General features: G+C 38.8%; 1 protein-coding gene across 1 annotated transcript in view; it reads left to right on the top strand.

Annotated features, from left to right (window-relative positions):
• The first annotated feature begins 14,212 nt into the window (after nucleotides 1-14,212).
• Nucleotides 14,213-22,320, top strand: part of LOC147237661 (uncharacterized) — a 32,106-nt gene continuing 23,998 nt past the window's right edge. The window contains exon 1 of the mRNA XM_086153149.1: nucleotides 14,213-14,270. Coding sequence (XP_086009275.1) covers nucleotides 14,213-14,270 — 58 coding nt within the window. The remainder of the gene's footprint in view (nucleotides 14,271-22,320) is intronic.

Raw genomic sequence — 22,320 nt, 5'->3', positions numbered from 1 at the left:
GGGTGAGCGAATACTTTTGGCCATATAATGTATCTAGTCTTGGCACAATTTTCCCGCGGATACTTTCGAAACCATCCCCACTCAAAACCTCAAATCCCATCCAAGAGGATGTTTTGCTGGTTTATCAAGGGATTCCGACATCTAGTCTTAGCAAACATTTATTATCCATCCTCCTCACTCCCAAAGAGAACATCTTCATCTTCCTCTACATCCAACTCTGCCTCCTGTCTTTCCTTCCATGCCACTGTCTCCAAATCATACAGCGTTGCTGGTCTCACCACTGTCTTGTACAGCTTTCCCCTCATCTTGGCTTATACTCTTTAATCACACCTGACACTTATCTCCACTGTTCCCACCTGCTTGAACATATTTCTTCACCTCTTTTCTGCACTCTCCGTTGTTATGGACTGTTTCACCCATGTACTTAAAATCCTCCACCTTCTATATCTTTATGACCTGTAGCCTCACCATTCCTCTTAGGTTCTTCTCATTCACACACATACGCCGTCTTACTGCAGCTAACCTTCATTCCTCTCCTTTCCATGGCCTACCTCCACCTTTCGAGATTCTCCTCCACCTGCTCCCTGTTCTCACTGTGGGATCCCAATGTTCTCTGTAAACAGTACAGAGAGGTTTCGGTTTTACTTCATCTGTCAGCCTGTTCATCACCACTGCAAACAAGAAGGGGATCAAAGCTGATCCCCTAATATAGTCTCACCTCCACCTTGAACACGTTTGTTACACCTACAGCACACCTCACCACTGTCTCACAGTTCGGATACACATCCTGCACCAGTTTAACATGTTTCTCGGCCACTCTAGACTTCTACATACAGCATCACCATTCCTTTCTTGGCACCCTATTGTATGCTTCCTTTAGCTCTACAGTGGCACAATGCAGCTCCCTCTAACTGTCTCTGTACTTCTCTATCAACATTCTTAGTGCAAATATGGCATCTGCAGTACTATATCTTGGCGAAAGACCAAACAGCTGCTCACAAAAGCTCACCTCTGCGCTCAGTCGAGCTTCCACTTCTCTTTGTCATAATTTCATTGTATGACTCATCAACTTCAAGCCCCTATTTCCTCTTATAAGTTACCCTTTGTTCCTCTTTCTTCTGGATAAAAATATGAACGACAAGCATTTCCATCCTTTTGGCCTTGATGCATAAATAATAATAATAAAAGAAATGTTGGAGCCCAATGCAGCATCTTAATCAAATTGATGATGATTATCATAGAAATAATGGCAATGACTGACCACCTGGTTGTGGAGACATCCATAACCTGTATGTGACAATGTGGTCAAGTGGGACTCAAATCTTGTGACCATCTGCAACAGACGGATATGGGAACGCATCCTGCTACTACACGGAAGAAAATTCCAACTGATAAGTGATTTACAAGGTCTGCCCCACACTGTAATGTCTTAAGGGCAGGTTCCAAATGTGACCTGAACGAACATATTCACGGAGAAATGGATTCGAACTGGCATCAACAGACTAATAGGCTCCCATTCATTTTTCACAGGGAAACAAATTAGTGGCTGGTATGTTGTTTTTGTGGCTGAAACCCATAGACAGGGCAATCTACAGTTTATGGCCCCCCTTCCCCTGAAAGACCATGTGGGCCCACTAAGTGAAAGGGGAAATCAGGGGAAGTTGATGACGATGACCTGGTAATTTCCTGACATTTACTGCCAAAATTTAAGCACTCATTTGACTTGACAAGCTGCATTTTTTCAACCCCCTCCATGCAAACATGGCTTTGGATCTAATTACATCATTGTTCTAAATATTGCAAACATTGTCCAAACACTGAATTAATTCCCTTCAGTAAGATACTCTTAAGCGGTGGAGATGAGATCCTCAAATTATCTTCCTAAAAAGAATCTTCCTCTGGCAAATAACTTAAAAAAAATAATGATACTCCTGCAGTTTTTTTTTTAGACCTAATTAGTGACACATCAACAATCATTAGTTTTCCTTATTATTTTTATTACCTTATTATGGGCTATCAGTAATCTATGGATCCCTCTGGTGGGTGACATCCTGCTTCTAACTGTTTTAATATTTCCCTGATTCCAAACTAAATCCAGACACACAATTTGCCAATTGTGTGTCTCTGCATGTGTGCTTTGTGTGAGGTATCACTTATTGGAGGAAACTTATACATCAGATGAACGATTTTTTTTTTACCATGCAAAGAAATAAATTCCCTCCTCTCCTACTTAGGGATTGTGCTAGACGCATTTTATTTGCGGTTTAGTGTTAGATTTCAAGGACAAGTGAAGGACAAGTCAGAATCGAAGACCAAGTATCACAGTCGCCAGATTCTCTAGCCTGGTGTCTGTACTTTTCCACTCTTCTATCTAACTCGCTCACTCCACATACTTGCTCTCATTTAGCTGACTGCACTCACCTAGACCAGATTGAAGTTTATAGACATAAGCCCCGGACTCACCTGGTGGCTCGATTGTCACAGCAATCTATCACTGTTAGTATCCTCTATCATAGTTCACTCTTCCATGTGATGTGAAAGTTTCCAGTGTTTCTACCGGAATTCCCGGTTCTCATCTACTTTTGTCTGCTCCCCCTTGTCAGTTTGAATGCTTGGACATTGGGTTTGCTTGGCAAGTCACTCCTTCCCAGTTTAGACTTCATCGGTTGTCTGCTTGTACGGTTATCCGATAAAAGACCTTGAAAGAGAGATTTCCAATTCAGGTTGATGTTATGCATATTTACCAAAAGATCTATTGTCTGCAAACTTATTATGTTATGTAGTTATTAAAAGTTCCTCAATTAGATGTGTCACATTGCACATATTTACTAAGAACCTTGAATCTGGTTTGATGTTCAGGGACAAAATATATTAAAATGCAGTTACATCTATTTTTGAGTTATTTTAGTGGTTTGTTGCTTTATTGAGTTTTATAACGTTTATCATTTCAAGCTGTAATTTGATGCGGTGGGCCCACCTGACTTCAGGGCAAAGCCATCTAAGTTATCACCAGTATTTATGTGATACCGTAATAAATCTGTGAATTACCACCTCAGCTCCTTGAACTGGTTCCACTAAGTGTCCAAGTGTGAAGGTGAGTCTGCGGGCAAACATCCCAGTAACTTGATTTTTGCCTTCAAGATGACCGGGAGAGGGGGAGGTGAATTCTTCCATAAACCCCTCCAATCGCTTGAGGCTTTTCCGGCAAAACATGAATGATACTGTGTCACATGACAGCACTGCTCAATCTAATTTTGGCTATGTTAATAGTGAATTTGGATACTTAAGGACAAAGTTAAAGCTATTTGCATATTGTATTTTTCACCAACATGCAATGACCCCAGTCATATGACAATCACACCTTTTCATTTGCATGCTGTAATTGAATGATTAAAACTCATCTATCAATTGTTTGCAGGTACTACTTATTGACATCTAAGATTTTAATCACAGCTAAGGACTTTATTCATTCTTGCGGCTATGCTCTTTGATATCTTTGATGCTTTAAGTTTTATACCCAAATGTCATTGGTTCTTTTAATTTGATTGACATGTGGCTTTAAATATCCTTGAGACAATCTTGTATTTTTGCTTGAAGATTTTTCTGGTTTGCCTCATTTTCATCCAGAAGGAATGAGAGAGAGAGAGAGAGAGAGAGAGAGAGAGAGAGAGAGAGAGAGAGAGAGAGAGAGAACTGAGCATTGATCCTCATCTGGAACCAAACAGTCATCGCCCTTTTTCACATGACATCTAGGCATGGATGGAAAACAACAACAATCAGATGTTTTCTTGGACTGAAACTAAGGCCAGTGTAGAAGAACATTAAGACTGAATTCCATTCAGCCTCTAGTACTTAAGCACATGGTTAATTTCCACAGAAAACATTTTCTCTAACATGTTCTGTGTTTCAATTGCTTGTTTCTAGTCATCCTCAGAAATGCACTGAGGGCAGCATGCCAACCCTTAAGTCACTGCACTTGTAGTAAATGACTGATCAAATATCCAACAGATAAGCATTGCTCCAAATTATGCACGATTAATTAACATCCTGAGTCTTTGTAATGACATTATAATTCTTCCTGAGTATTTGGGTTGATGTGGAACTAACTAAAGGAAAATTACAGAAAATCTAATCACTGTCATTTTGAAGTAGTTTAGTGGTTGTAGTAGTAGTTGTTGTTGTAGTAGCCATCCGTCTTCTACCACTTATACTTGACTCAGAGTTGCGGGGGACGCTGGAGACTATCCCAGCTGTCATCAGGCGGGGGGGGGGGGGTACACCTGGACTGGTCGCCACATACAAAGACATATAACATTCACTCACTCATTCAGAGCAATTTTCCCATTTTTTTCCAATGAACCTGCTGCATGTTTTTTGACATGAGGACAGGAAAGCAGAGAACCCAGAGGAAACCCACACAGACACCCCCTTGTCGGAATCAAACCAAGGTCCTTTGTGCTGTGAGGCCAAAGCACTAACCACTGTGCCACCATGCCGCCCAGTAGTAGTAGTAGTAGTTTTTACAAAATAAAAGTCTGTGAATGGGGAATAACTGGTTTCTTCTTCTTCTTCTTCTTCTCCTTTTGGCTTTTCCCTTCAGGGGTTGCCACAGGGAATCAACCTTCTCCATCTAACCCTATTCTCTTTATCCTCCTCTCTCACACCAACTACCTTCATATCCTCTCTCACTACGTCCATAAATATTCTCTTTGGTCTTCCTCGAGACCTCCTGCCTGGCAGCTCCAATTCCAGCAGCCGTCTACCGATATATTCACTATTCCTCCTCAGTGCATGATTGAACCAACTCAGTCTGGCTTCTCTGACCTTCTCTCCAAAACATGGAGTTTTGGAACATGGGCTGTTCCTCTGATAGACTCATTCCTGATCCTATCCATCCTGGTCACTCCCAAAGAGAACCTTAGCATCTTCAGCTCTGTGACCTCTAGTTCTGCCTCCAGTCTTTTCATCATTGTAACTGTTTCTAGTCCATACAGCATCGCTGGTCTCACGACTGTCTTGTACACCCTTCTTTTCGTTCTGGCTGATATTTTTCTATCGCATAGTACCCCTCACACTTTTCTCTACCCATTCCAACCTGCTTGGACCCGTCTCTTCACCTCTTTTCCACACTCTCTGCTGCTCTGTACTGTCGACCTCAAGTAACTGAAATCCTCCAACTTCTTGATCTCCACTTCCTGTAGCCTCACCATTCCACCCAGATTCCTCTCATTCACACACATACTCTGTCTTGCTGCGACTACAATTCACTCCTCTCTTTTCCAGAGGATACCTCCACATCTCTAGATTGTCCTCCACCTGTTTTCTGGTAACACTACAGATCACAATTTCATCTGCAAACATCATGGTCCATGGAGATTCCTGTCTAACCTCATTTGTCAGCCTGTCCATCACAATTGCAAACAAGAAGGGGCTCGGAGCTGATGCCTGAGGAAGCCCCACCCCACCTTGCGCTAGCATACATGTCCTGCACCAGTCTGACATACTTCTCTACTATTCCAGACATCCTCATACAGTACCAGTGTTCCTCTCTTAGTACCCTGTCATATACTTTTTCTAGGTCTACAAAAACGCAATGCAGCTCCCTTTGGCCTTCTCTATATGTCTCTATTAGCATTCTCAAAGCAAATGCTGCATCTGTAGTACTCTTTCTAGGCATGAAGCCATGCTGCTGTTCACAAATGCTGACTTCTGCTCTCAAGTCTCGTTTCCACAACTCTTTCCCATAACTTCATTGTATGGCTCATCGACTTTATCCCTCTATAGTTGCCGCAATTCTACATATCCCCCTTATTCTTAAAAAAGGGCACCATCACACTTCGTCTCCATTCCTCAGGAATCTTCAAGTTCATGTTCTTCATGTTAAGCAGATTGTTCTGTCTGGAGCGAGTTCATGACATGTTCGGGGGAAGCTAAAAAACAGTCATGAGGCCCTTATCTGGTTAGGTCTATGTTTCTGAACACGAAGAGGTCTGATGAAATACAGAACGCCAAACATGCAGAAATTTAAATCACCACTCTGGCAATGTACCAAACCTAACAGTTACTTCCTTTTTCACAGATGAGACATTTATATTGAGTTATTGTGTTTATCTGAAGGAAATCCCCCCTTACTAAAATGACTTGTTTGTCCTGTGTGTTAGGGGGGTGTGAGGGAAATGCACAGGGAATATTAACATCTACAATTCAGCTGATACTGTGGTAATGACATAATCATTGTTTCGAAGCGTAAAAATATGACAAAAATGTTTTGATGTAGCATCAAATCATTTTCCTGGCAATTTCAGATGATTTTTCGCTGTTTAGGTGAATTATTGCTGACTTTTTGGTACTTTCTTTGTGATTTTCATCTGATTCTCTTGACTATTTTTGACATAATTCTTTATGTGGTATTTTCTGATGTTCAGTATGATTCAATGAAGATTTTTCAAGGCATTTTCTTGTTGCAACTTTGTGTCTTGTTGATTCTGACTATGTCTATTGATATGTGGCACTTTCCAAAGGACTGCAAAATCAACCAAGTGACTTAAATCAAGAGAAAATCCAATTTGACTCAGCTGAACAAATTTTTAAGAGATAAGACAAAATAAACTTTAATTTATTTTATTTCTTTAATTTAGATTTTAAAAAGTCCAAAGGGCAATTTCAAAGATAAAGTTCAATTTATACTGGTATAATGGTCAAGTCTTAATATATCCCAACCAAGATCATCTTACTACACACAGTAGTTTTCCGTCTGGAGTCATATCTAAAATTCCAAAATCTTTTCATGTGAGTATTAGTAATTATTAGATGTGAGTGAATTGATCAGTAAATCCTTCCATCCATACGATTATGTATTTCAAATTATGCAAACTTCTTATCACATATCAGAAATGTTTCCACCTGAGCTCTGCTGTCTGTGGAAAATAAAATCAGCACTCAACGCATGATTACAGAATTAATTTTCAACGCTGCTGTCAAGAGCGTGACACTGATCAGTGTCAGCAGCGCCGCAGATGTTCCATTTTACATAACTGAGGGTGACTGCTGGCAAAATAAGAATCCTTACACGACAAGTGGATGACCGTCGTTTTCAATCAACATTTAGTTAATGACTGTCAACAAGTAACAAGCCTGGTCTCTAAGATTAAAGTAACGACACCAGTTTCTGCCTTCGAAATGCTCTAAATGATCACATTTTTTTCAGCACAGGACAACCTGAAATGATTGCTGTTCAGACATCCAACAACAGAAACCAAACCCTGCAGAGCTGATTAGAGAGGTTTTAAAACAAACAATACAGACCATAAAGGAAATGGCGCTGGTCATAGGGTCCGAAAAATCCTGTATGGATAATTTAATCAACAATCACTACTCAGTGGGTTGTAAATTCCTTTGTATAGGTAATATCTGTTTAAGGCAGGTGTAAAGGGTTTTAACAAAGGGTCCTTCGGGCTCTAGCTAGTTTTTCACTCATCGATTATGAAATCCTAATTTGTTGTGTGTATTGTTATGTACAATGTGTGTCTCCTTGCTGTCGGGAATCAGTGGGACATGGATAAGCACAAGAACCCAGAGTTCTTGTTAAACAAGAGGTACTTTGAATCGTCTCTCTGTTGTACGGGAAAGTGTTTCAGACTAGATGTTCTATGGCTGTAGAAGAAAATCAATTAATCAGTCAAATTAATCTCGATTGTCCCTCCTTCCATGAATTTTATATCTGTGTTACTATAGTATTAGTACTTGGCTTTAATAAACTGAATGGACAGTTTAGACTAAATCCTGTGTACCTCTGGTTCTACTTTGGCTCTATACTCTATAATAGATTTTGTTAAAATCTATATTGTATAGATGTGTTTTTGAAATCCGACCTGACAGTCTACAGAGGCCAAGACGGGGCCGGGGAGTCAGACAGTGTGGAGCAACTAATGACTGCAGTCTTGAAATGTTTGGTTTATTCTTCTCAAGTTTTTTTTCTTCCCCCCGGGATGTTGCTCTTTCTCATTTGATCAGTTCAAATAAAACCATAAGTATATAAAAGCAGACAAAATCAGATGGAAAAAAGGTAATTTTTATATATATATTTTATATATACACACACACGCAGACGCACACACACACACACACACACATAAATATATATCTATTATTGTTATGTTTTACTTGAAACTGGCACAACAATTTCCTTCGGGATAAATAAAGTTGTTCTTATTCTAATTATTTATATATGTATATATATATGTGTATATATCTTGATGATGTGTTTCAAGTGCCCCTGTAATATGTGTTGTTAGTGTATCTCAAAGATCTAGAGCTTTATAATCTTGGAACAGACATGATTTTAGTCCTCTTAGCTTTGTGTTTTTTTTCATGCTTTCTCCCAATACAATAATAATTATTAGATGCTCTCAATAACTTCATCTTCCAATGTATTTTTTTGTTTGTTTTTGTAATATATATATTTTTGTAATATATATATATATATATATGTATATGTATGTGTGTGTGTGTGTGTGTGTATATATATATGTAGAGAGAGACACACATATGTATATATATATATATATATATATATACACACGCACACAGACACACACATATATATACACACACATACATGTATGCATACATATATACACACACACACACACACACACACACACAAACTTTACATATACATTTTTTTTTAAGTGCTTTAAATTTTTTTCTTGGGGAACTTTAGCCCCCTTCATATTTTATCACATCATACCTTCACGGAGGTCCGATTGATAGAGTTTCACACTTCAGACCATTCACTATGACAATGAAGTGCATTGAAAAGGCCCATTGCCCCAAAGTCACCTTAACTAAAAGTGCACGTCTAGGTTGCTCAGCTGTTTTTCTGCCATCCAAATGAATCATAAACATGTGATTCCAGCAGGGAGCATAAGCCATGTACAGTCTCCTCCATGCAGATTTCAACAAATCTGCTATGAGAGCTTCTGCCGACATATCCTGATTTAAGCGTGCAGTATGTGTCTACATGCACAGTGCGTGCCAGTGTCGCTGCTTGTGAACATGGCGGTGCCATGTGACGCGAGCTGGTCTCGGGCATCATTGGTGTTTGTCATGCTGTGTTCTGGGGAACTAGTCGCACATCAGGTTGTGTTTCTCTTGGAATGTTCAACACTGCAATCAAATTCTACTCAGGTTGCTTAGAACTTAGAAAGCTGCAGAAATTATATTTATCCCATGAATGAAATTAAACTAAGATCCTTTGCCTCTTCCCTCGTTATATGAGGAACAGTTTTTTCTTCCAGAAATATATGCTAATTTCTTTGCAAAATACCAATTGCACACAGGAAAAACTGTGACAGCAGGTCAACCCCACCACTTGTCAATGAAATGCTTGATCGACTTAAACAACAGAACTGAATTTTTGTACTTTCGAAATCTTTGAAATTGCCAGAATTCAGAATTTCCTGCACTGGGAATTTTCCATATCATCATATTGATCTGTACCCTTCTGCCCCTGTATCAAGTTCTCCTTATCTGCAAAAACGGCATAGCCTGTTTTTTTGCACAATGGAGATCAAAAACAAGGTAAAATTCAGCATGATTCGCGGTGAAGTGATATTAACACATATCTCTGCAGTTGCCTTAGCGTGAATGATCAAACTGATGTACAGCCAGTGTGATGCATATCCAAAGTAATTGACGCGCCTAAGTTGAATGTCATACCCATGTAACGCTGCATGCCAGTGTTGCACACAGCGGCAGTTCTCTGCTGTGCTTTTTGAGTATTTTTAGACATGTTTGTCAACTTCATTCCATTTTTGTCATATTTTTGTGATTTTCTCAAAATGGCACAGTGAGGATCATCTTGCTGGGATAAGAGACTTTATGGACAGGATAAATTGAGGTTGTGACGTCATTGTCAAGTCTCATCCCCTACTTTAATCTCAACAGAGTCACACAACTATGATGTCTGAAGGAACAATACAGGAAATCATTCATGCCTGGTGCCCTGACTAAACCTGCCTTCAGAAAACAGCTCAGAGGAACCTCCAACATCTCCCGCACTCCATACAAATGTATTCAATCATTACATTTTGTTATTTATATTCTTCATACACATTTTTCAATAGTGTCAGTTCATTCTAAGTTACTCCTCTAGCATGCTGACATTCGTACTTCGATCTGCATAATTTATCTTTGGGATTTTCCGGAGGTTTCTGATGCAAAGCCTCAAGTGTATTTAAGTTCTTGTTGTATGTGGTCCAGATCTCTGACCCTTACTCCTGTTAGGGTCAGAGACCTTGACTGCTTTGAAGACCAAGATTTTAGTCCTGGCCTGAGGGCCATGGTTCTCAAGGACACTTTCTGAGATTTGAGAAAGCCCAACTGGCACAGCTGAGGCAGTTGTGTATTTCATTATCAAAAGCTACATTTGATGAGAGAATGCTGCCATGGAAAGTGGTCGACATTATCCAGACTGGTGTTGTTGAATGTGAAGTTTGGGGGTAGAACAGGATTACTGCTGTCTGGTGGTAGCTAATGGAGAACTTGGGTTTTTTTATACTAATGGTTAGGCTAAGTTGCTTCTATGCTTTCTCACAGGTAGATAGAGTAAACTGCAGAATCTCATCTGCATACTACAGCTTCATGATGGATACGATGGTGGTTCTACCTTTAATTTACAACAGTATATAGTATGTGAGATCAGCCAATACTGTGACTGAACACTGAACATCTGGTCTGAACAAAACCATGATCATGTAAAAAAATAGCTTAGATCAATCAGCTATGTGAATTAAAAAAGGGTTTGTGACTTGAAGGAAGGACACAGGTACATATTAATTTGACTGGGATGAACAAAAACACCAAGACAGAAAAATCTGCCTCTAACTACTCCACTAACATCCATGCTTGTGTGACTCTTTACGGTCACTCTCTAAAAGAGTGGCCTAAGGAGTCATTGTTTTTCTCTCCAGATGGAATATATGTTGCTTGACTTGCGGTCAACTTTTTTTTTCCCTTTTGTCTTTGCCCAGAAATTGATTAAGGTTCAGTTATGTTTTTTGAACTCGAGCCAAATCTAAATGCTGTCTCACTTTGGCTTCTTTGGTGGCATTCAGTTGAAAAAAAAGTAAGGCGGTGATCTCATCCGTCTGTATTTTTTGTGCCTTGAATAGTCATTCAATTAAAATGCACTTGCTGTGAGCTGGATCAGATTTTGTTTGTTTAATTTTAGGAGACATATTGATGAGATATTCAATATTTTAAGGCATAAAATTACATGACATATTTCTGCATCATTTTCTCGCTTTTGAGCAACTGCTCATTTCTGGCTCCCCCACCTAAAAATATAACTGGGTGTCTTGACCTAAAAATAGCTTTCCTGATATCTGAAGATATTACTGTTGTTGGCCATTGTATATACAACCCTCTGAAATCCTAGACAAAGGGTTACATCATCATACTTGGTTTGTTGCTGCTATTTAGTGTGCACCCACACAACCACACCAAACTGACTCCATAGAGCCCAAACAAAACATGCGTCACACCCAACCTGGGCAGAATGGGTTACCTAATACCTCCCGCCCTTATCCCCCTGCTATTGATCTGAGCACCCGCTCTGACATGGCTAATGCACTGCTGGCTTCACTTTAAGGCCCCAACATCACTTAGCGCTGGGAGGAGCAGGATGAGTGGAGATGATTTGTTTGCATTTGAAGGATACTGGCAAGCAGGCAGGTAAACATCCCAATAGATTTTCTAATAAAACCTGATGCTGACAGGAGGGACAAGTGTGTAGGGAAACCTTATAGCTGAATGTACTGTTAAGAGTAGCAGTTTCTTCTCAGGGGGTGGCTCAGGGGGTCAGCTGCAGCAACATTTTAATTTCTGACATGTAAGAACCACCATCATCTACCATTTTTTTTGGTTATAATGGTGTTCTTGGTTTAATCACTTAACCTTGCAACTATATTAAGTTAGAAATTTATATTTAGTCTTAGGGAAAGACTGCATGACAAATATAGCAAGTGATTCTTATATTTGATTTCTAATAAAAATCAGAATACATTTAAGATGTGTAAGTTCAGACCACAAGCAGTTCAAATTGGTCTTTCTTTTGTATTTTGATCCCATTCTTAGAGGTCATCGAAGTAAAAGTGTGGCACATTGTCACTAACATGACCTTCATTTCATTGAACAAAAATAAAATAAAAAAATAAAGGGTTTTTATAGTGATTTTAAATGTTCTCTTGATAATTTCTTTCTGATCTGCTAATTTCTGAGTATTTCAAATAACCAAGTTTCACACAGGTGTTGCTAGAAAAAATAGAGGGAAAGGAAATGAACAAATAAAAATTTTAAAGAAAATGTCTTTTCCAAAGTGCTTAAAATATAAAAATGATTGCCAGCTTCCAAAGTCAATAGGAAAATAATATGACAGCAATTGAATTCTTCAAATTCACAACACATCCACAGCTAACATCATTCAAATGTGTCTCCATGAAAGAATGTTTTAATTCCACTAGTATTTCAATGCCTGTGAAACTGTAAATAAGTGAGTGACATTCTCTCAACCCCTGCATTAACAAGCAATTAACTACACTCCTAAATAACCATAAAGATGACCATAAATGACCATAAAGCAGCCCATATGTTTTTACATCTGACCACAGCTCAGGTCATACTCTGGCAGCCTTGCCTCCAGCTGCATCAACATGGGAAATCTGATTATTGACTATGTGTTGAAATAATCATCTTTTGTCTGTAAATCCAACGAGAAAAAATCTCAATCATCTTTTCTGTCTACCCACAACCTGTAAAATCCTGATTTCAAGCAATTCTCCCATCTTACAAGCTATCACTCTATTGTACCCCTTTTACCATGCACTATCCTGCTATGTTTATGTCCTTTGCAGCCCTTACATACATATCTCTGTCTTATATTGCTGTCATAGAAACTGATATTGTCTCTTGCAGCTCTAAAGAACAGATGAGATACTCTACAAATGGATGAAAATACCCTCCGGGTACAAATTAAGTGATCTGAAAAAGAACTGATGTGCAATTCTACCATATGATGTATTTGAATGGCTCATTTTCTTCTGGTCCATTTATCTCAAGCTAAAGTTCTTCAAGCATGTTTTTAATTCTTTTAATTTATTTTCACATTAGAAATAACTTTTGCTCGATAAAAGATAAATTATAGTTATCAATTTATGAGATTATAGATCAATTTAATTAATCTAAACAGCATTCCAATTCAAAGATAACCAAGCACGACAAACTGGTGTGGATGTCTTTGTTTCCCTCAGCTCTCAGGTTGATGCTTTCCCACATCAACATCTATAATTCATGACATACCGGTTCTCACTGACTATTCAGTGCTTGGCAGACTTTACACTGCATGCCTGACGCAGTTTCAGAGATTCAGTATGTTTGTGTGGGTCATTATGTGAAAGGGAGCAGTGTTTCCCGGGGGGTGAAACATGATTTGCTGCTGTAGGATTTATCACTCTAAAATCAGACCTTCAACTAACTGTTTTTTAAAGCATGTTTGTTTGTTTATCAGACAGGCCCTCACACTAACGTACCCGCCTGTGGTCATAACATATACATGTTTTACCGCCTCAAATGTTCATACAACGGCCTCTCCACCTGCTCAGAGGGGTTTAAATGGCTTTGCTTGTAGTGTTAACCTGAGTTATGATCTCATGTCTATAAAGTGTTTCACTTTCCGCCAGTTGCTGCTGGAACCTGAAGCTCATCGTGAGTGTCCTTGTCCGATTAGGCCAATCGATTAGGCTGCTGCACAGAGGGGAAGAGGACGAAGAGGAGTAGGTGGAAGAAAAGGAGGAGTGGAAGGAGACGTGAGGGTTGTGTCTGTGCAGGGGTGGGGGTGGGGGGCTCCTCCCATAATTAAGTTAGTGTGCTGTGCGGAGCTGGAGGTTCATGTTTACAGGGCAGGCGAGGGAGTTTCCGTCACTCGGTGGACAGCAGCGAACTCTCTCACTCCTCTCTCGCTCTCTTGCTTATTTCGCCAACTCATCCTCGACTGTGCTGCGACTGTCTGACCCACTCGAACAGGCTGATCCAGGACGAGCAGCACCTGCAGCTCAACCCTGCAGGTCCCCCCTGGCTCCCCACCCCATCCCTCCACTGTCCGGTCTAGGACCTCACCTCCTCTGAAGCTGCGTCCTTCGTCGCCGCTGCCATCATGTGCGATTGTTTTCACCTGGCCTTCCCCAACTGGCATGCTGCCTCTTCAGGGACAGGTGGGCATCTTTCTATTTCTTCTCTCTTCCCCTCCTCATGCGTCTGCTGAGCAATTCTCTGATTCAGCAGCAGGGTGCAGTGAAACGTGTGTGTTTGAGATGGAGAGAGTCGGAAGGGGAATGCACAGTGGATGGTGCTGATGCTGAGGTGTGTCGGGCTGCTGACCTGCAGTGAATGCTGGGTGTGTCTGCAGAGCGCTGTTTGAAGATGTCATCATCTTTTCTGTCAGGGAGCGCCGCGGTCGTCTCAGTTCCCTGCCGCTACGTGCTAGTCTGAGGCTGAAAGGCAAACCGACATTGTTATAGTTGCAGTTCAGCATCATAGAAATGAGGATTATAAAAATAGAGGTTGAAGAAAACTTCCTGATACTTTGAACACCTCAGCTCTGAAGTAGAGAGGAACTACTTGCTGTAACCTCAGTTTTGCTGAAAATTGCCTAGAAGTTGAGCTGCTGAAATCCATAAAACTTTTTCTGCATTCTTTGCCCTCTAACTCATGACACATTACGCTAGTTTATGCTTGTCAAGACAGGATTGAAAGGGAATCTGATGGTGCAAATGAATTCTTATTTAATGGTTACATCAAACAGGGCCATAATCATCTGCATGCACAGTCAGCAACTGTGTGTGATGTAAATAAACTATATCTGATCACGTATGCGAGCAAACATTGATGGGCTGGTTTGTGAGAAATTGATTATTTTCCAACAACATCAGCAACGAAGAAAATCCCAAATATTCTCTAGTGGCGCAATGCAGGGAAATTTTGTTGGTTTAAGCATGCCTATCCAAGGCATGCGTTTCGGGGGAAAATTAATTTCAGACCATTTTTTGACGAGTTTCGTCTCTGATGTCATCGTCGACAGCGGCTAATTTCTGGTGCATGAGTGGTACTTTTTCTAATCAGCGTTTAAAAATTAGTATAACTTGAATCCTCACTAGGAATTACTTTAAAAACAGCAAAATCAGAAATTGCTGCAGTTCCTATGTGGCACACATAGACAATCATCATTTCAGAGTATGAAGAGTGAAAGTATTAGAACATAATTATACCTCTGTGAGGTAACACTGGTGTGATAAAAAATCATATTGCGTATTTTAAAAGGCAATGTTTGAGCAGCCAATAATTCATTTGTTTTCCTCTGGGGGTGATATAAATGCGATGTGGTTGTTTCTCCGGGAGGTATCGTGATGATCAAGGTCAATGACAAAGCCAGAGAGAGAGACAGAGGGAGGGAAGGACAGGGAAAGAGAGAAAACAAGTGCATTAGCTTCTGTAGAGGAAAGGGACTCTGCAGTAAAGCTTTGATGCCAAGTTCTGATCAGTCATTGTCGGCCAAGTGAAGCTTGCTCTTCAATCAAAATCACACTTTCTTCAGTGGATCATGTGTGTAGCTGCTTTATATTTTACGGTGAAAACACAGGTCTCATTTGGTAATGGCTGCTTGAAGGTTTGGTCAGGTGAGCAGCAGAACATTCAATCTGAACTTATGATTCCAACAATAATGTTTTTTTTGGCATCAAAGTGTGAGGTTTTCATAATCATACTTTGAATATTTTATTGTTCTTGAGAAAAAGGGCTGTGAAACTGTTCTGGAGTCTTCAGGACACTTGGAATTGAATGACCTCCCCCTAAAAATAATAATAAAAAAAGAACATAAAAAGAAGGATGGCTAAAGCATACTGTATGTGATCAAGCTTTCACTAAATTGAACATGGGCGTAAACTAAAATGCATTGCTTAATCTGGTGATTTACCCGACAAGTGGATGGTCCTAAAAGTGAGAAAATGGTGAAATGGTGAAAATGGTAAAAACTACAGTTTTTGTCAGTTCTGCAAACTGCCCTCAGAAACATTTTCAAATGTTAGGTCATGATAATGGTAAAGAAACCAAAAAATATTAACATTTAATGAGAAAAGATCATGGATTACTGACTTTTGTTTCTTGAAATACGACTCAAACTGGCAGTACACTTTTGAAACTGATGGAAATAAACGTATAAGTTGACAGATACTGGATTGCTGATCAGGAATTTCAGCTGTAAAGTGACAATCTTTGGCAATTAATTAAATCATGAGTGTTTAATGAGATGATGAGATGAGATGCGAACAACTTTATTAATCCCGAAGGAAATTGTTGTGCCAGAGTTTCAAGTAAAAAACATAACAGTAATAGATAATAGTGGAAAGGATGAAGAATAAGAAATATATGAAATATAAATTGTCTTAGCTGTTAGCAGTAACTACAAAGATTGAAGATTCCCTGCGGCTGAGGGAAGAGGAATTAAAACCCTCCTTCGGGCCATTGAATCAACTGGGTAAACATAACCAGCTCTGGTCCAGGTTTGCCCTGACTGTTCAATCGAATAGCGCATATAGTAATATGGATCTCAGAATTATGATCAACATAGCTATAAGTTTGCAGCAGATGGACAGATTGAAAGCATACGCCTTAGCAGTCCCATGCTCATATAATCCATCCAGAAAATCTAATAGTTGTTTTTTTTTCTCCTCCTCGCTTAAATCTTATTATGAATTGGACTTGAACGAATTGCGCTCCGGCTAAAGGAGCTTGTGTGTTTCTCCTGCAACGAACTGACCACAATCCAAATCCTAGGGCACAAATACTGAAGTGTACTAGTTTTTATTAGTTTAGTGAAGAAGGCGAGCCTTTAAACAAGAAACACAAACTGGAGCAGGGGGTGTTTGTAGGACAGACGACAAACACAATTAGGATCTTCTGCAAAGACGGAATCTTTCGTTGTTCTTATTGCTTAACATCTTAATTTGGGTTTGGGTTTAGATTATTAAATCAAAATGTCCAAATGATGGGTAATGACAAAATGCTTGAGTGTGATACAAAATCAAAAAAATAATATTCAGAAAATGATATCACAATGTCTGATTCCCTATAGAGGGTCAGAGGTCAGAGATGAAACACCAATAAGTAGAGTGTTTCAAATCATTTTTTAAAATTTAAACTTATACATTTTAAATCAAAAATCATAAGGCTATTTTTTTAACTGTAAAGTTTTTTTTTTAGTATTTTGTTAAACCTTTAATCTAATTTGTAGATAATGTTTTTCACATGCTACATTTAATCTTTTCATAGTAAACAGCAATATACCCATGGCATTTTAACTGTGTTTTTTTTTTTTAAATGGATTTGAATATGATCCAAAAACTGCCTATTAATACCTGCTAAATTTGGGGGTAATTTTTAAGGGGAAAAAAAGAAGAAAAAAATGATGCTCAGTATCTCCATGAAGACAGTGAATCTTGTGCACTACAACACTCTACCATGTCACAGTAAGATAAAATGATCTTCTGTAATATGTTTGATAACATGTACAATGTCAAACTGATCGGATTGTTTGGAAGTGGTCACAGAGGATTAGCATGGAAGTATTGCAGGATGAACCACACCCACAGGCGGAGTGGCCATCACACCCAAAAGTGAATCATGCAGGATCTGCATCACCTCTGCAACCACAGTCTGTGTTTATTTATCTGAGACGGATAGCTTTCACAGTATTAGATCCGAGCTTTATGGACATTTATATCACGTGTATGACAAATGATTTCATGTTGACACTTTGAACCAGTGTTGAGTTGTTCACAAGGGAGCACAGTGCCCACAAAACAAATATTTGACTAAGGAGTTTCCAAATGTGCAGGACCAACAAACTGTACATCTGGCTGAATACAACTGTAAATAACAAAAGAAATTTAAAGCATCCAGTCATGCAAAGCAGGGCCCGAATACCTTGCAAATCTCCTGATATACTCCGACTACATTCATCATGACCACATCAGCTGTTTACTTGAAACATGGCACATGATAGCTTGCAGGGTTGAGAGACTCAGGAGCTTGGTTAATCTAATAAATCCAGCTAATTTCACTCAGCTTCCTGGAGACACACTGGACCATCAGCGTTTACTTGAATCCCACACAAAAGAAAACAGCATTGGCTGAGCTGAAAGTCAAATCCTCAAAACATAAGCAAACATTCATGTGGCTTTACAGTATAATGTCTATGTAATTATTCTATCTGGACCCTTTTCTTCAGTGGTTGTCAGTCTACTGATTCCAGCTGAAATAGCTTATGAAAATTTTAACACTTTCAAGACAAGCAAACTCATGGCTTTGCTTACTGTATCTTTCCAGTAGCTTCTAATACTAGCAACAGAATATAAAATTTTTCAATTGACGAAGTTCAAGTGGAAAATCACAGTAATAATTAGGTCAACTGAAAGTCATCATGTCAGTCTCTACTGTTGAAAATGTTGGGATCAAAAATATGCAATGTTATAATTGAACATAATAACAAAGACTCATCCTTATTTTCTCTCAATTAAATTTTTTTTAACACTTGGTGCCTGTTGAGAACAGTTAAGAGCATAAAACAGCGGTTGTGTTTTTTTCTTTGCTAGCAGCATCAGTTAGCAGCACTAGGCTGGAACAAACGCATCAGCCACTGGCAAATAATCATGATGCATTGACATCTACCTTGACAATTTTACATGTGGGTGGTGATGTGGAGTAATACAGTTGCACATTACAGACATTACAGATAGATTTACCATTGGTAGTTGATGATATTGTAGTGCGCTTACTCACACAGCTTGGTTGTGGTTTATAGAGAAATAAGTTAAAAGGTGTATTCTGCAGCTGAAGGTTACAAGGACATGTTCTTTTAGGGAAGCCCGTAGCATGTAGGTGATGAGATGGGCAGCACAAGAAGGTTTAGTTTGTTCATGGAATGAATTGATAAGCGACACAGCGCTGTGTTGTCAAAGTGAGAGATTGCCTGCGTGTCACAATTTCCTCAAGTCGGTCTTTTGAGTTCATGAAAACACAATTTAATTTATTATGTTATGATGATAGACATGTGAGGTCCCTGAACCGAAGGGTTCAAACTTAGTGCTGTCAGAAACAGATGGACGCTCCTATGAATTTCAGAAATAAAATACAATCTTACATTGTAAGACATAGAATGAATTTGCTGCACCAGATCAATCTGTTATATAACACGGCCCTGTAGCCAGGCGGGTCAAATCATGGGTAAATCATAATGATGAATCTGCTACTAGGTAAATGTTAGGAAAGAGACTATGGTTAAAATTCAATTTTGAAAGATAAAAATACAATTTCTGTTTAAAAATTGATAGTGTCAAGTAGGAAATCTACTTGACAAGTTTTGATGAAATTAAAGTGTGCCATTCATATATTTAGAAAAACAATCTATAAATTAGTCAATATAAAGAAGTACCGGTAATTAACAAAAAAGATCCTTATATTAAGCAAGAAGTAAACTGAAATGAGCAATAATAGTACATAAAAGATGGCAATAATTTACCTAAATACAGGACCGTCTCAGAAAATTAGAATATTGTGATAAAGTTCTTTATCTTCTGTAATGCGATTAAAAAAAAACAAAAATTACTTTTTCATGATATTCTAGTATTTTGAGATAGGTTTTATGAGTTTTCTTAAGATGTAAGCCATAATCAGCAATATTAAAATAATAAAAGGCTTGCAATATTTCAGTTGATTTGTAATGAATCCAGAATGTATGACGCTATTGTTTTTGTAATTGCATTACAGAAGATAAAGAACTTAATCATAATTTTCTAATTTTCTGAGGCAGTCTTGTATAGCACCAAATGACCTCAAAACCAAAAGGAACGCATCTAAAAAATAATCTAATATTTCAAATAAAAATTGCAAGAAAAACCTGAAAACTAGACCTACCTATGCATTTGCAGAAAATCAACCTAAAAAATACAAAGCAATATACAAAGATAACAACAAATTGTAAGAGAAAAACTAAAACTGTAATTGACCTATATTCGTTTATTTTAATTAATTCAATAACTCAGTACAGTACATTACAAAGGCATCAGAGATCACACACGCATGCACGCAAGCATCCACACTAACATGCACTCGCACATGCATGCTTATTTTGATCAGCAGTTGGTTTGGAAATAATTTGGGTTGGTGATTTTCCCATGAACACAATTTTCATTGTACTACAAATAACTCGTCGGCTACATTACGGGAGGGTCACAGTGATTCATGAGGAGATTTTCAGGAGTACCTAGTACAAAGACAAAACTAAAGTCACCAGGTAGATGTTAAGAAACTACTAAATCAAATTTGGGTTAACGCTTGTTAAGGCAAGGAATAATGACAACCTTAAGGTAACCTCAAACTGTCCCGCCTCTTTGTCCAACTGAGGCTTGGCAAATCACTTCACACTCCTTGGCAGTTGGACTCATACCCTGAGTGTGTGAGAGCAGTTTGGACGGGATATCGTTTCACATCTTAGTCGATGGTCAAAAGAGAGATAAACACCAGCAACAGGTAGGTAGGCCGTGAGATGAACTGTTACATCGCCTGTCAGAGGCTCGGTCAGTCAAATCAGGGTTGAAAGATAAGAACAGTGAAGATGATCGGTTCAACCAGGCTTGGTTTCTTTATATTTGCAGACCTAAAGAATCTTTATTATATTTCAGAACTCACCTGGACTGTGTTGCATTCAAGATCCTTTTGCATCAGTTGAAGTTTCTGTGGTAGTTTTCCTCAATTTGATCAACTGGGTTGTGTTCTTTGTCCTGTGTTAGATTTTAGAAATGCCAGTCAGTTCTTTTCGTAACAGTATTCAACTGTAAACATTGATTCTAAATGTTCTCTGACAGTAGAGGACGGTATTGTGACAATTGGTGGCACCACTGCCTTCTGATGCATTTACACTCACAGGGCAAGCTCTAACATGGCAAATGTTAGGACATGGGGGTGGGGTAACAATGTATTGGATTGATTTCTTCATGGAAAAGATGTTAAGTCACTTGTCTCCTGTGAAAAGAAAGGATGCATTTTGGGTGCAGAACAATAAAATAGTCTCAGGAAAAGAAAGGGGCAAATTGTTCATTAATCCTTACAAGGGCAAAGCCTGACGTTGATTTAAAGTTGTTGCAACAAACAATTTTTACATTATGTTGTTAAATAAGCTCCTTTTTCTATATCTATGGCGACCCCTACTGGGTAGACAAGCACAGGGGGAGATAAATGTGTGACAAATGTGTGAATTTAGGTGAGTTGGTGAAAGAGAGAGCGAGAGTCAGAAACAGACTGAGAGCTAAAGAGAGAGGGATATTTAGCTTGGTTTCACAACAATAGGTAGCCACACAAACAAATAATTCTCAGTGAGTATTTGGGTGACCTCTTACAAATTTTATATAGATTTGTCACCCTTTTTTTTATTTCACGATTTTCTTGCAAAATGACAGTTAATTTCTTGCTCATTATAGACAATTTATTGTTAAACTTTTTTTCACGCTTCAAGTAACTACTTTTAATTTTTGATGTTGCATCTTACTCAATAAAAATGTTTCTACCAGACAGTAATTTATTTCTGAAATTGTTTTTGCATTCTGATCATGGTTAGACTACACACTGGTGAGACCTTTTTTTTTTCTTGATCATGAAAATGGACCAGACCTTATCTCCAGACATTTTAACCAAGTATTTATTATGACAAGTGACACTCATATCTCATCTGGAATCACCTGAATACAGTGGCCATTTATAGTGGGAACAAATCAAAGGCAAGTTATTAGAACTGGTTTTAATCACAGACGCACATCGTCTAATCAGATTCTCTTGGAGTCAGACATGCCCTTTTTGGAAACCTTAAAGGGCTGAGAGGTAACAACATCGACTCTGACGGGTGATGTAGTGGATCACTTAACAGATGGCAGATGATTCCCCCGAGGCAATCATTGTCGGTAATAACTGTAAATACTTTTGTTCCATGGCTCCAGTGTTTCTCTGGGTGGATGGTTCAGCTATCCTCTCAATCTGAGCCTTTTCATTGCTCTTTTCATTTAATTCATTTGTTCATGCAAAAACAAGGACAAAAATCTCAAATTGCATCTAGGAATCATGCATAATTACTGACAACATAAATCGATGAGATTCTGAAACTGGTTACCCGTCAAGGGTATGTATATAAAAATGTACTTGCCAATTTACGTTACAAAT

Source organism: Fistularia commersonii, chromosome 1 (assembly GCF_037954325.1).
Source record: "Fistularia commersonii isolate RoL2024-O1a breed Wild chromosome 1, RoL_Fcom_v1.0, whole genome shotgun sequence".
NCBI classification, from domain to species: Eukaryota; Metazoa; Chordata; class Actinopteri; order Syngnathiformes; family Fistulariidae; genus Fistularia; species Fistularia commersonii.
The sequence above is the reverse complement of the archived record's forward strand: the minus strand, read 5'-3'. Positions and strand labels throughout refer to the sequence as shown.